At 38.3% G+C, this 14,443-nt stretch overlaps 1 protein-coding gene across 1 annotated transcript; it reads left to right on the top strand.

The window, feature by feature from the left end:
• The first annotated feature begins 662 nt into the window (after window positions 1-662).
• On the top strand, window positions 663-14,186 carry tbata (thymus, brain and testes associated). Its single transcript, XM_084435254.1, has 9 exons — window positions 663-676; window positions 949-1,149; window positions 3,533-3,694; window positions 4,947-5,041; window positions 5,622-5,792; window positions 7,192-7,273; window positions 8,382-8,517; window positions 10,506-10,540; window positions 13,991-14,186. The coding sequence occupies exons 2-9, from the start codon at window positions 954-956 to the stop codon at window positions 14,038-14,040; spliced, it is 927 nt and encodes a 308-aa protein (XP_084291380.1). The 5' UTR covers window positions 663-676; window positions 949-953; the 3' UTR covers window positions 14,041-14,186.
• Window positions 14,187-14,443: the final 257 nt, after the last annotated feature.

The raw sequence follows: 14,443 nt of genomic DNA on the forward strand, positions 1-14,443 counted from the left end.
TAATCTCCATTTGTGCGTTAACCCTTTCCAAACTTTACTGTCTTTATTTTGTCCTTCGCGGAGATCCTAATGTCAAAAAAAAAAAAAAAAAAAATTCTAGAACAAAAGCAACATGTAAAATATTTTGTAATTTATTTAGTTTGTTTATAATCATTTCGGTAGCACTTTACAATAAGGTTCGTTAGTTAACATTAGTTAACTACATTAGTTAACATTAACTGCACTTATACAGCATTTATTAATCTTTGTTAATGTTAATTTCAACATTTACGGATACTTTATTAAAATCTTTTAACATTAGTTAATGCACTGTGAACTAACAGCTGGATTTTATTATTAACTAATACTAACAAAGATTAATGCTCATTAGTTCATGTTAGTTAATACATGATTAATGTTAACTAATGAACCTTGGTAACCGTGATTTCTTATAACATAACATAAAAAAGTATGTTTTATAAGCTATTAGAAGAGCCTCAGTGTGTTTCAGAGCGCAAAATTAAAGGTCAATGCGTTTACTTAAACTCAGGACAAATCAAAGTTGCTTAAAACAATGAAAACTGAGAAGGTCGGTGTGTTTTAGCCGTGTCTGCTCTGCTATTGGAGCTTCAGGGTTTCTTTGTTCAGAGTCTCCAAGCAACAACAGCAAACATCAGAAGAAACACAGTGAACCGAGGTGAGCAGAGCATTATAAAGTAATTGTACTTTTAAATGAGGTACATTACATATTCAAAAATAAACGCATGAATGAAGACTTCTAAAATCTTTAAGAGAACTCTGTGTGTCTAAAGAGCTAAAATGATGAAGTGCTGTCTGTTAAAGTACATGACATTTCCTTCTGCGAGTGCAGCAGTTTTTCCAGTGTGTTGTATTCAGCTTGTTTAACTGGTGAATATTTTGCTGCTGTAAAAGGAATATTTTAACATGGTCTTGGACTTTTCCTTGCAGAGATAATGGAGACGTCAGATAAGCAAGTGAATGGAGATCTGCAGAAGAGTCCTGAGTCTGAGCAACATGAGAAGCCCGTGTTTGAGAGCGCAAGCACGAGCAGGACCTCCACTAGAGGCAGTCTTCGCTTCGGGACGCTGAGCCATCACTCCTTCTTCTCCAGACACAATCCTCATCCACACAGAGTCAGGCATATGCAAGGTGAGCCGCTCCGGGGACACAGACTTGCATCAGTACTGTTCTGCAGCATCATTCATTATGGGTTTATGCTTGTGTTTGTAATCTGTTATGTGTCACCCAGCTTTTTGAGCATATGTGAAAATGCGCATAATTGCAGTATAAGTGATTTATGAGAAACGCTGTTCAGGCTGAGCAGCACAACACACTTGTAGCCAATCAGCAGTAGGGGGCGTGTCCACTCATGATGGGGGAGGAGAAAGTGAGCCAATGAGGAGTAGGGGGCGTGTCCACTCATGATGTGGGAGGAGAGAGAGTGAGCCAATCAGCAGTAGGGGGCGTGTCCATTCATGATGGGGGAGGAGAGAGAGTGAGCCAATCAGCAGTAGGGGGCGTGTCCACTCATGATGGGGGAGGAGAGAGAGTGAGCCAATCAGCAGTAGGGGGCGTGTCCATTCATGATGGGGGAGGAGAGAGAGAGAGAGCCAATCAGCAGTAGGGGGCATGTCCACTCATGATGGGGGAGGAGAGAGAAAGTGAGCCAATCAGCAGTAGGGGGCGTGTCCACTCATGATGGGGGAGGAGAGAGAGTGAGCCAATCAGCAGCAGGGGGCGTGTCCACTCATGATGGGGGAGGAGAGAGAAAGTGAGCCAATCAGCAGTAGGGGCGTGTCCACTCATGATGGGGGAGGAGAGAGAGTGAGCCAATCAGCAGTAGGGGGCGTGTCCACTCATGATGGGGGAGAGAGAGAGAGAGAGAGAGAGAGAGAGAGAGAGAAAGAGGGAGATTTGAAGAAAGACTGTAGAGAGAGATGGCTGAGAGACATTACAAACGAGAAAAGGTCAGAGGAATATCACTGGGTTTTGATCAGGCAAGAGCTTTACAGTCCCACGTTAATATTAGTCAATCTTTCCAGCGCTGGAGAGACACAAGCGGGAATGCCTGAAAACAGACGCTGAGGTACTTTTGAATTTAAAAATGTGTTAGTAAATGTTGAAATTTACATGATCTAAGATTCATAAATGCTGTTCATTGTTGAATGAATGAATGAATGAATGAGGCATTTATATAGCGCTTTCATATGTACTACTGTACACCCAAAGCACATTACAATCATATCAGGGGATCTCTCCTCAACACCACCAGTGTGAGCATCCACTGGGATGATGCGACGGCAGCCACAGAGCAACGGCGCCAATGCGCTCGCCACACACCAGCTACAGGAGGAGAGGAGAGAGAGTGATAGAGCCAATTCAATGTAAGGGGATTAATAGGAGGCCGTGATTGGTAAGGGCCAGTGGCTGGAATGTGGCCAGGACACCGGGGTTACAGCCCTACTCTTTATGAGAAATGCCATGGGATTTTTAATGACCACAGAGAGTCAGGACCTCAGTTTTTTTACGTCTCATCCGAAAGGACGGATTGTTAGTTCATGTTAACAAATGAGAATGAGTCACTGAGATTTTTAGATCATATTTCTCATTTTATAGGTTCAGCAACACCAGCAAAACAACACGACTACTACATTTAATGCATGCATGATATGAAAAATATGATTAAGCTCCACAGATTTTCTTATATAGATGGAGTCCGTTTGAAACCATTCATTCTTAAAGTTGAATACTAGATTCATCATGACCATGCATTATTTTAGTGTTGACACATAATGAGTGATAAAGATGAGGAGAAATATATTTCGTAATAAAAGCAGTAGTAAAAATATTTATCCATGTTTATTTCTTACTCCTTCATCATGCTGTCGCAGCCCTCGAGAATCAGTGGATAATAGCAGGAATCCTGACAGTGAAAGTATCTTGTGTTGTTTTAGGCCTTATTATCCTCCTAAAGGCAACCGCATCTCTCAGACGCCTGTTCTTTGACTGACTTTAATGATGAAGTCCTGCATAAACAGACATGCTTTTACCTCCTTGTGAACAAATGCGACTGATTTTCATTCTCACGCAGTGTTTTTCACACTGAATGCGAGGAAGTGTCAATATGTGCAAAACCCTCTCCATTCTGCCAACAACATGAAATGCAATTAAGATCGCTGTAACGTCAGAATGAAATCAAGCACACACAGGCCTCGGATCACATTTGTTCTACATGGAAATTCATGCAAAGCTCTGATGATGTGCAACTGCGTCAAAACACACACACACACACACACACACATCGTAGGCCTTCATGCACCTTCATCACAGCTGGATTCTTTGATAACTTTCCGCCTCCGAGAACCTGTGATGATTTCCTTTAGCATCTGATTAAAGCCTGACTTTAATCCTGTGAATAATCCTGCAGCCACAGCAGGCGTTCAGTGTGTGTTACGCCGCATGAATCCAGGCCAGGAGCGATGAAAGTCAGAGTTGAGCCACATCTCAAGCACACGTTCTCTTCTCTCCGCAGGGCTGAACGGCAAGCCGGTGTGTATGGTGAACGACGACTGGTACGGCTTCACTCCTCTCTGTCCACATCCACTCATTAAAAGTCAAGTGTGTGTCAGTGGGAGCCGTTCATCTGCGTTTCTCACACCTGAGATCGGCTCGGACCGCTCCGGACCGCGAGCAGGTACAGAAACCGCTGTATTACACACACATGGACGGGTTTACGCGCTGCTTTTGTGTCTTACAGGAACAGATCGTCCACAACGCCAGTTTCTGTCATCATTTAATCACACTCATGTTGCACTGAACCCATGCGATCTTCTTTATTCAGGGAGCACAACAAGAGATGCTAGTGTGAATATCCACAGGCTGTCAAGCTCAAAAAAGTATTTGTGTGTTTGTGTGTGTGTGTGTGTGTGTGTGTGTGTGTGTGCGCATAGGAACAGACTTGCACTTAAGTTATTCATTGAAAATCTTCTAAATCTCATTTGTGATACTAAAACTGTTTGAGTTTCGAATGCTTCAGAGTTTTATTTCTTATTTTAATAATTAATAAAAAATTATTTATAGTAGTAATTTTATTACAGTACATTTATTGTTACAATAATAATAATCATTTATGAATAATCTTTTGTTTTAAAACAGTTTTGAGTGAAAAGTGAAAAGACAACATTTGAAACTTTTTTTTTTTACAACAAAAAATATTTGGAAACACTTTAGTTAAAGTCTTTATATATAATAATTAAGGGTATTTTATGCATTATTTATGCCTTGTAATGCACATTATAATGCATTATGATCTCATTAATAATTGTAACCCACCGACCGTTATAATCCATTATAATATTTATGTTACACCTTTAGAAAGTATAATGCATTAAAACACATGACAAATAACCAATTTCTGATGTAACAAGTAATCTGCAAATATTATAATGCATTTTAACTGGTCACAATTATTTATGAAAATATATAATGCATTGCAATATACATTATAAAGAAAATATCTAGAACTGCTTGTCAAGATTTCAAGGCTTAATTTAGAACTTATTATTTATATTAATTTTGTATTTAATGCTTTTTAAAAACAATAATGCACGAGTTCCCAGCATGCATTGCGGCTTGAAAAAAGATTATTGGAGTATGTTTTTCAGGTTTTCTACTTAAAATTTCATGTTTAATTCATCCTAAACATGCAAGTTTTACTTGGCTTTTTTATTATTATTATTTGTGAAATTAACTTAAATCTACAAAAAAATAAAAATAACAATAATAATCCTACCCCATTTTTTTTCCCAGTGCACCTCCAGGCCACATCTCAGACTATTCAGAGGAACAATAACCGGATGCACCTGTACATCATCATTGCTTGTTTTCTTGCCCTTTTTCTTCTTCTTGCTTCTGTTTCTTCATCAGCCATCTTCATCTTTCCACAGCACTGATGTCTGAAAGCTGGCGTGAGGAACTGAAGGATCTGGCCACTAAAGTCAGTCTGTCAGCGGCCGCTGAGACTCACAATGACAAGAAAGAGGTACTTGACCTATGACCTTTCAGCTTCAGCAGGCTTTCACTTACTGTACTGGGCTTCACAAATGACTGAAACACTGAGTGATGCACAGATGATGTTCACAAACAAATGATCAGGAAGCGAGCTGAAACTTCTCATCTGAAGTGTGCAGTGCTCAGTACCGCGGTAAAGACCAACGCTCTGTGTGATTCATGCACACGCAAAGCTTTAAAGCCACAGTTTATAAATATAACATCAAACATCAGCTTTTACATCACATCGGCATGTCATGCATCGCAAAACCAGGAAAACAGGAGTTTTGAGCACATAATGCATCTAACAGTGTAGTGCTATAATGAATAGAATTAATTAACAAAAAAAATTTTTTTCAGACATATTTATATTTTTCACAGCATACATTGAATCTTTATACTGGAAAATATATAGTTGACTTTTTAAAAAAATTCGGATGGGGGTCTCTCATATTTTGTGGATTTGTTTCATGTAAGAGATTGAAAACCCCTGTGTTAGATGATGCTGAATGAAGCAGATGTATTAAGATAAGACTGAGTACTGAAGTGTTTGTCCATGAATAAACTCACAGAAAGCCCGGGATGAGGAAGCTCCTCGCAGGAAGACTCAGTATTCGGCTCAGTCCGGTCGGATCATCCCGGCCTCGTCCTGGGGAGGGAAGAAACGCAGCAGCCGGACGGCACACAAGCGTCTGGGATTACAGAGACGGCACACACACACGCTGGAAGGAGTGGAGATCAAGGTCACACACCTGCTCTTGTTTGTTTTCCTTCAAGTGCTTTCTGAACACGTTCATGTCCGAGTTTGATGCTTCCATCCAAAGTTTGTTCAGTGAATGTGCACTAGCCTAAACTGACAACAACAAAATGCCAAACAGAAATATGTTTGATACTCTTACTCTCAAGGCAATGCACTCAATTGTTATTTCCTTTCCCAGCTGGAAAAAATGGCTAAAACTCTCCTAAGCTGGTTTAAACTGGTCAAGCTGGTGTTTGGCTGGTCTGAGCTGGTTTAAACTGGTTTGAACTGTTTAAACTGGTCAAGCTGGTGTTTGGCTGGTCTGAGCTGGTTTAAACTGGTTTGAGCTGGTTTAAACTGGTCAAGCTGTTGTTTGGCTGTTCTGAGCTGGTTTAAACTGGTTTGAGCTGGTTTAAACTGGTCAAGCTGTTGTTTGGCTGGTCTGAGCTGGTTTAAATTGGTCTGATCTGGTTTAAACTGGTTTGAGCTGGTTTAAACTGGTCAAGCTGTTGTTTGGCTGGTCTGAGCTGGTTTAAACTGGTTTGAGCTGGTTTAAACTGGTCAAGCTGTTGTTTGGCTGGTCTGAGCTGGTTTAAACTGGTCTGATCTGGTTTAAACTTGTCAAGCTGTTGTTTGGCTGGTCTGAGCTGGTTTAAACTGGTCTGAGCTGGTTTAAACTGGTCAAGCTGGTGTTTGGCTGGTCTGAGCTGTCTGAGCTGGTGTTTGGCTGGTCTGAGCTGGTTTAAACTGGTCAATCTGTTGTTTGGCTGGTCTGAGCTGGTTTAAACTGGCCAAGCTGGTGTTTGGTTGGTCTGAGCTGGTTTAAACTGGTCAAGCTGGTGTTTAGCTTGTCTGAGCTGGTTTAAACTGGTCAAGCTGTTGTTTGGCTGGTCTGAGCTGGTTTAAACTGGCCAAGCTGGTGTTTGGCTGGTCTGAGCTGTTGGTCAGGTGACCAGCTAAGACCAGCTTGACCATCTAAAGAAGTGGTCAATATGTAGTAATAATCCATTCAGAGCGCAGCTCCTGAAGCTCTTCTTGTTTGCTAATTTCCAATTTAAGATATGGCGAATATGAAAACAGAACACAGACTGCATGCCAACGACATTTAATAAGCAAATCAAATATTTAATTAACATTTCAGAATTTAAATATTTGGTTAGCTGATTTTATCCTGTCTTGTTGGAATAAGCTGCTGATATTAGTGTTCTCTCTCTCTCTCTCTCTCTCTCTCTCTCTCTCTCTCACACACACACACACACACACACTCTCTCTCTCTCACTCTCTCTCTCTCTCTCACACACACACACACACACGCACACTCTCTCTCTCTCTCACACACATACACACTCTCTCTCTCTCTCTCTCTCTCTCTCTCACTCTCTCACACACACACACACTCTCAGGTGCTGGAGCTCTTGTGTCAGATCCTGCAGACTGATTCTCTCTCCATGGTTCAGCATTGGCTTTTGCTGGCGAGTGACAAAGGTGAAGAGTTGCCCTTTCATTTGATTTGATGTATTAGCCGTTAACCAAATAATTACCCGATGCAGAGTCTGCTTTGAAGAGCATTTGAAGACCTTTAAAGGGTCCTATTCTGCTTTTCCACCTTTTCAACTTATCTTGCCGTTTAAATGTTACTCATTTAAATAATCCCGCCCACAGAATACACAGAAAGGCAGACGAGGCCCGGCTGAGCTGCGTTAGTTTGTTCCACATCTCCCAAACTCATTTATTTGACCTTCCTAAGACTAATGAACTCAGAGTGATTTAAACTTATTTATAACCCTGTTCCTGAACATTATAACCCCAACGTTTTAACCAATAATTTCATTGCAATTATGTAATGAACCATTTTCAAGCAATGTGTGTAAGCTACCACCAAAGAGAACTTCTTCTGAGCCAGGAAAATTAAATTGAATAAAATGACAATTTGTGAACTCATGCATCACATGTTTGCACCTTATTGATAAAGAAACATGTAAATGGCAATAAGATTACTTTACTTAGAAACCCTGAGGAAACCGGTTGCCTTAAAATGTGCATTTAAAGTGCTTCATTTTTGAGTTTCTAAAGCTTAATAAAACTTTGTGTAGATAACTTGAGTATGACAGCTGAATTTGACAAGTTGAAATTAGTTCAGCCATCTGAGAGATTTAAGTGCATTACATAAATCAAGTTAAAAAGAAAGACTTCGTTAGAAATTTGAGTGTTCTTTACTAATTATTCCGAGCCACAGGCAAAGAGTGCATTGCGGCTTTAATAAAATCATGCATTTGCTTTGTTTTACTATTTTCGGGTCTTTCCACTTTATTAACTTGAGTTTTCTGCATGAGTAGCAAAGGCGTAGTGCACAAATAGAGCAGATTACTACATTCTTACGGTGTGTGCATTTATATTTTAATGAGAGAAAAAATGCACGTTTGCCTCAGTTCATTCAAGTTGGTTATGATATTCCTCCTTTTAAAATCCTCAACAAGAACACGCGCAGTCCAAACACCACAGGTCAGCACAGGTTCTGAGCGGAGGTCTGCAGAGGAGTGCTAATGAAGGCTCATTACATGTGTGTGTGTGTGTGTGTGTGTGTGTGTGTCAGAGAAAGAGCTGGTTCAGGGGTTACTCCAGCAAGCCATGGCCGACTCCATCTCCGTGACCCCGCACACGTCTGGATCTGCACTTCTGCCCGTGACTTCTGAAGATCTGCCAGATCACGTGTTCCTCACAAACACCAGGTGAGCCTTTACTGATCAAGGCTTTCCGTTACAATCCTGGTCCATCATTAATGAAGAACTAGGAACAAATGAGTAATGCAATATTAACATTCTACACTGCGAAACTTTTTCTAGTACAAACATTTTTTCTTAAATCAAAATCCATTTATCAAGATGCAAAATGGCATAAGATATTAAGTCATGTTTTCTGAAAAATGAATCAATATTAAAGGGGATTTTTGTAAAAAAATATATTTTGTTGTTGCTTTTTTTAATGGCCAATTTGTGAACAGCTTTTAACGGAACTTAAAAAACGAGACCTTCCCTCGACTTCCTAGGTTGTCTATGAAAGCCTTATTTTTGTGTGAAGGATTTTTGCCGGGAAAATCTAAAGTACTTGACGTTTACGCTCCCGAGAGCCTCTCGTCCAATCAGTGACGCATGAAACGAGTGCTTATACAATGTTCGGGATAACACCGAAAGAGCCGTTCTGTGCTGTAATGTCAATGTGTCGCAGAGGTGTCAAAAGTATTCACATTCATTACTCCGGTAGAAGTATAGATACTAGGGTTTAAAAAGACTTCTGTAGAAGTTGAAGTATCAACTCAAGCTTTTTACTCAAGTTAAAGTATAAAAGTACTTGTTTCAAAACTACTTAAAGTATAAAAGTAAAAGTAAAAAAAATAAAGCCAAAATTAAATAGGAGTAACGAGGCTACTTTTAAAATGTAAGGAGTAGAAAGTACAGATAATTGCGTGAAAATGTAAGGAGTAGAAGTAAAAAGTTGTCAGAAAATTAATTACTCCAGTAAAGTATAGATACCCCAAATTTCTACTTACTTAAGTAAGGTAACGAAGTATTTGTACTTCGTTACTTGACACCTCTGATGTGTCGTGCAAAGAAAAGGGATTCATTCAAACTATAGTCTCACAGTCAGATCTATATAGAGTCTCAGATATACTTTATAATCAAACTATCATAACAGTGTCATTTTAATGACCTCATCTGTGAATCTCAGATCTGCTGCAGAGATATAGACCGTTTAAGTGGGTTTATGCCTAAAACATGAAAAAAATATATAATTCTTTTCAGAAAACAAGACTTAATATCTTCAGTCATTTTGCTTCTCTAGTAAATGCATCTTGATTTAAGAATGTTTAGATATCTGTACTGGAAAACAAGACAAAATACTGAGGAAAAAAATCTTTTTTGCTGTGTAATAATAACTAACAATAAACTCTGATTAACAAATTAGTAAGTTAAAGCTCTCCGTAGTTCACTATTAGCTAATCGGTAACTACTGTTATTTTAAGAAACTACATACAGTTTCATAGTTAATGTGAATGCATAATTAATTCTACACTGCAAAATATGATTTTCTTACTCAGTATTTTCATTTTTTTTTCAGTAGAAATATTTAAACATTCTTAACTCAAAATGAAAAATGGCATAAGATATTAAGTCTTGTTTTCTGACAAATGTATCAGTATAAATATGAAACATTTTAATATTAAGTTTATGCTTAAAGCAAGAACAAATATCTGCCAGTGGAGAAAGAAAATAATTGTGTTTTCCCTTTGAATTAAGTTTATTTTTCTGACCACACTGACAGATGTTTGTTCTTGTTTTAAGCAAAAACTCACTTAATTGTGATGTTTAGTTTAAGAAAACAAGTCATCTTAAGCAACTTTGCTTCTCAAGTAAACATATCTTGATTTTGCAGTGACTGTGTAAAGTGAAGATCATGGTAAATCACTAGTAATGTTTGGATTGTAATGTATTCTGACAGATAATAGCTAATAGTGAACCACTAGATTCAGTTGAGTGCTATTACTTATGAATTTGTTAATTATAGTGTCTGTCTTGTTAGTTAGTAGAATGTTAATAATGTGTTCCTGTGCAGTTATTTAACAGTGATGGAACAATATTCTAAAGTGTTTATCAGCATTTGATCATATGACTATCATTATGAGGCTTTCTGAATGTTTATTATCTGTCGTTTTGCACAGTTCATATCCGGCGGAGGCATTACAGGACAAACCAGGTGAGGTTTCTGGATTAGACGTATTGTCCACTGATGTGTGTCATGTGATGGTATTAATACACCATTGTTTGTCAGTGTGAGAGAGTAAACTAAGCTCACTCGAGTTCATGACTTCACGTGGGCTGCAGTTTTGACAGTAAACAGTAATATTGCTCTCAGCTTTTATTAAAACTTAATTTGGCTCTGTTTCAAAACCTAGTAAGCTTCTTGACTGTTTACCGCCTACACCAGGGTTCCTCTGGAGAGTTTCACTTCAGCTGTGCTTAAAAACACCTGGCACAGCTTGGGTTGAGTGAGTGGAGTTGGAACAAAATTGAAATTTTGACACATTTCACAGGAAATCACAGCGTTCACTGAACACAGACTCTGATCACAGACTATGAATCCGTTCAGTTGCAGGAAATCAAACATGACATGTTGAACCGATTTTAGAACACGCTGTTCGTTTGTCATGCGTCTCCTAGCAATGAAACATGTTTTCCTCTGTAAACATTTACAAAGTCAGCAAGTCTATGATGCCTGTTGTTTTGAAACATGATCAGATTTTCTAGTGTATTGTATAGTATTGTGAATGTTCTCAGGATGTTCTCAGAATGTTCTCAAAATCTTCTCATGATGTTTTCAGTGTGATCTCAGGATGTTCTCAGAATGTTTTCAGAATGTTCTCAGTATGATCTCAGGATGTTCTCAGTATGATCTCAGGATGTTCTCAGTATGATCTCGGGATGTTCTCAGTATGATCTCAGAATGTTTTCAGTATGATCTCAGGATGTTCTCAGAATGTTCTCAAAATCTTCTCATGATGTTTTCAGTGTGATCTCAGGATGTTCTCACTGTGATCTCAGGATGTTCTCAGAAAGTTCTCAGTATGATCTCAGAATGTTCTCAGAATGTTCTCAGTATGATCTTAGTATGATCTCAGAATGTTCTCAGGATGTTCTCAGTATGATCTCAGGATGTTCTCAGTATGATCTCAGAATGTTCTCAGGATGTTCTCAGTATGATCTCAGAATGTCCTCAGAATGTTCTCAGAATGTTCTCAGGATGTCCTCAGAATGTTCTCAGAATGATCTCAGGATGTTCTCAGGATGATCTCAGTATGATCTCAGGATGTTCTCAGAATGTTCTCAGAATGTTCTCAGGATGATCTCAGGATGTTCTCAAAATGTTCTCAGTATGATCTCAGGATGTTCTCAGAATGTTCTCAGAATGATCTCAGGATGTTCTCAGAATGTTCTCAGGATGATCTCAGTATGATCTCAGGATGTTCTCAGGATGTTCTCAGGATGTTCTCAGGATGATCTCAGTATGATCTCAGGATGTTCTCAGAATGTTCTCAGAATGTTCTCAGGATGTTCTCAGAATGTTCTCAGGATGATCTCAGTATGATCTCAGGATGTTCTCAGGATGATCTCAGTATGATCTCAGGATGTTCTCAGAATGTTCTCAGAATGATCTCAGGATGTTCTCATGATGTTCTCAGAATGTTCTCAGTATGATCTCAGGATGTTCTCAGAATGTTCTCAGTATGACCTCAGGATGTTCTCAAAATGTTCTCAGTATGATCTCAGAATGTTCTCAGAATGTTCTGAGAATGATCTCAGGATGTTCTTATGATGTTCTCAGAATGTTCTCAGAATGATCTCAGGATGTTCTCATGATGTTCTCAGAATGTTCTCAGTATGACCTCAGGATGTTCTCAAAATGTTCTCAGTATGATCTCAGAATGTTCTCAGAATGTTCTGAGAATGATCTCAGCATGCTCTCATGATGTTCTCAGCATGCTCTCAGGATGTTCTCAGTATGATCTCAGAATGTTCTCAGAATTATCTCAGAATGTTCTAATAATGTTCTCAGTATGATCTCATGATGTTCTCAGGATGTTCTCAGAATGTTCTCAGTATGATCTCAGCATGCTCTCATGATGTTTTCAGAATGTTCTCAAAATCTTCTCATGATGGTTTCAGAAAGTTCCAGGATGTTCTCAGGATGTTTTCCTCTGTAACCATTTACAAAGTCAGCAAAGTCTATATGCCTAGTGTTTTGAAACCTGTTCAGATTTTAAAAGTTTTCCAGCCTTAAGGAAAGTAAATGGAGCCTTTAAGTGACTGATTTGGTGTAAATAGGGTAAAATCATATTTTTCTAATTTAATTGAACTAGAACTATTTTAATGGCATTTAGTCGGTATTGAATGAATTATATGTATATTTATACAATCTTGGGTTATGGCTTTTTCATACATTCAGCCTTGCATTATGGCTTTGTCTTCTTGAAGGATATGTGCTCTATAATATTCTCATAAGCATTAAAGCAGCAGCCAGAAATGTGAGTAAAATCCGTTTTTAATTGGACGGACTCATTAAAAGCAAAAGCTGATATATTAGGCCCTCTAGTCTAGAATGATTAGTAATATCAAATAGTAAATGATTGCTGTGATATAATTTGAAGTGAAGTGCAGTTCACCTCGTAGAGAGAACTTGTTTGATGTTAAAAATAGAGAGGTGAGTCTGTATATGATATTATTTCATGATAAATGTTTTGATGTTTTGAAAATAGTTGTATAAGAAGCTGGAATCAAGTAAACATCGTCCATCACACACAGAGGTCAGATGCTGGTAAACAAGCCAAACTGAGCGCTTCTGTCTGTGGTTACTATAGTAACGGATATTACAGCTAAATGATGAGCGAGTCGAATTAGCCCAGACTGAGGCTCTGAGTTGCTCAAATCATTGAAGTCACGCTCTCAAAATATTTTCAGGATGTTTTCAGAATGTTTTCAGATTGATCTCAGGATATTCTCAGAATTTTTTAGGATGTTCTCAGGATGTTTTTGAAAATTTTCAAGATGTTCTCAGAATGTTCTCAGGATGTTCTTGTGTTATTCTCAGAGTGTTCTCGAGATATTCTTGGAATTTTTCAGGATGTACCCAGAATGTTCCCAGGAAGTTTTTGGGATTTTCAGAATGTTTTTATGATATTCCTAGCTTGTTCTCAAAATGTTCTCAGGATGTTCTCTGAATTTTTCAGGATGTTTTCAGATTGTTTTTATGATGTTCTCAGGGTGTTCTCAGCTTGTTCTCAAAATGTTCTTAGGATGTTTTTTCAGAATGTTCTCAAAATGTTCTCAAGAAGTTTTCATAATGTTCTCAGGATGTTTTCAGGATGTTCTCAGGATGTTCTTGTGTTATTCTCAGAGTGTTCTCGAGATATTCTTGGAATTTTTCAGGATGTACCCAGAATGTTCCCAGGAAGTTTTTGGGATTTTCAGAATGTTTTTATGATGTTCTCAGGGTGTTCTCAGCTTGTTCTCAAAATGTTCTTAGGATGTTTTTTCAGAATGTTCTCAAAATGTTCTCAGGATGTTTTTATGATGTTCTCAGGATGTTTTTATGATGTTCTCAGGATCTTCTCAGAATGTTATTTTCTCTGAGCATTTCTTTCTGTTCTAGAGCGGATTGGAGAGGCAGAAGTTCTTACGCTGTACCCAGAAGACACGTAACACCGCTGCGATCATCAGCACAGCATCACATTAATGTCATGTTACTGAAATAGTTTGCTCTTTTAGCAGTTGCATTATTGTAATAATCATAGTGTAATGCAATGTTAAGTTTTCATTTATTGCTAATAAAGCATATGGTATTTGCGTACGCGTTTGTTTAATTTATTTTCTGTGGGAGTCACGTGTGTGATGCCATGAGTCGAGCAATAAATCAAACGATTTAGACACTTAACAGCTCAATTAATATCTTAATGTATGGAAGATTTCATAAAAGCAATTTAAAACAAAAATTAACTGCACTCATACTTTCTACTAGAATGCATTATTGGAATCACAATTTATAAATTGGAATAAGGTAATTATTTTCTTTGATGATCACATTATTTTGAGCCTACAACATTAA

Source organism: Rutilus rutilus (assembly GCF_951802725.1).
Source record: "Rutilus rutilus genome assembly, chromosome: 16".
In the NCBI taxonomy this organism is placed as follows: domain Eukaryota; kingdom Metazoa; phylum Chordata; class Actinopteri; order Cypriniformes; family Leuciscidae; genus Rutilus; species Rutilus rutilus.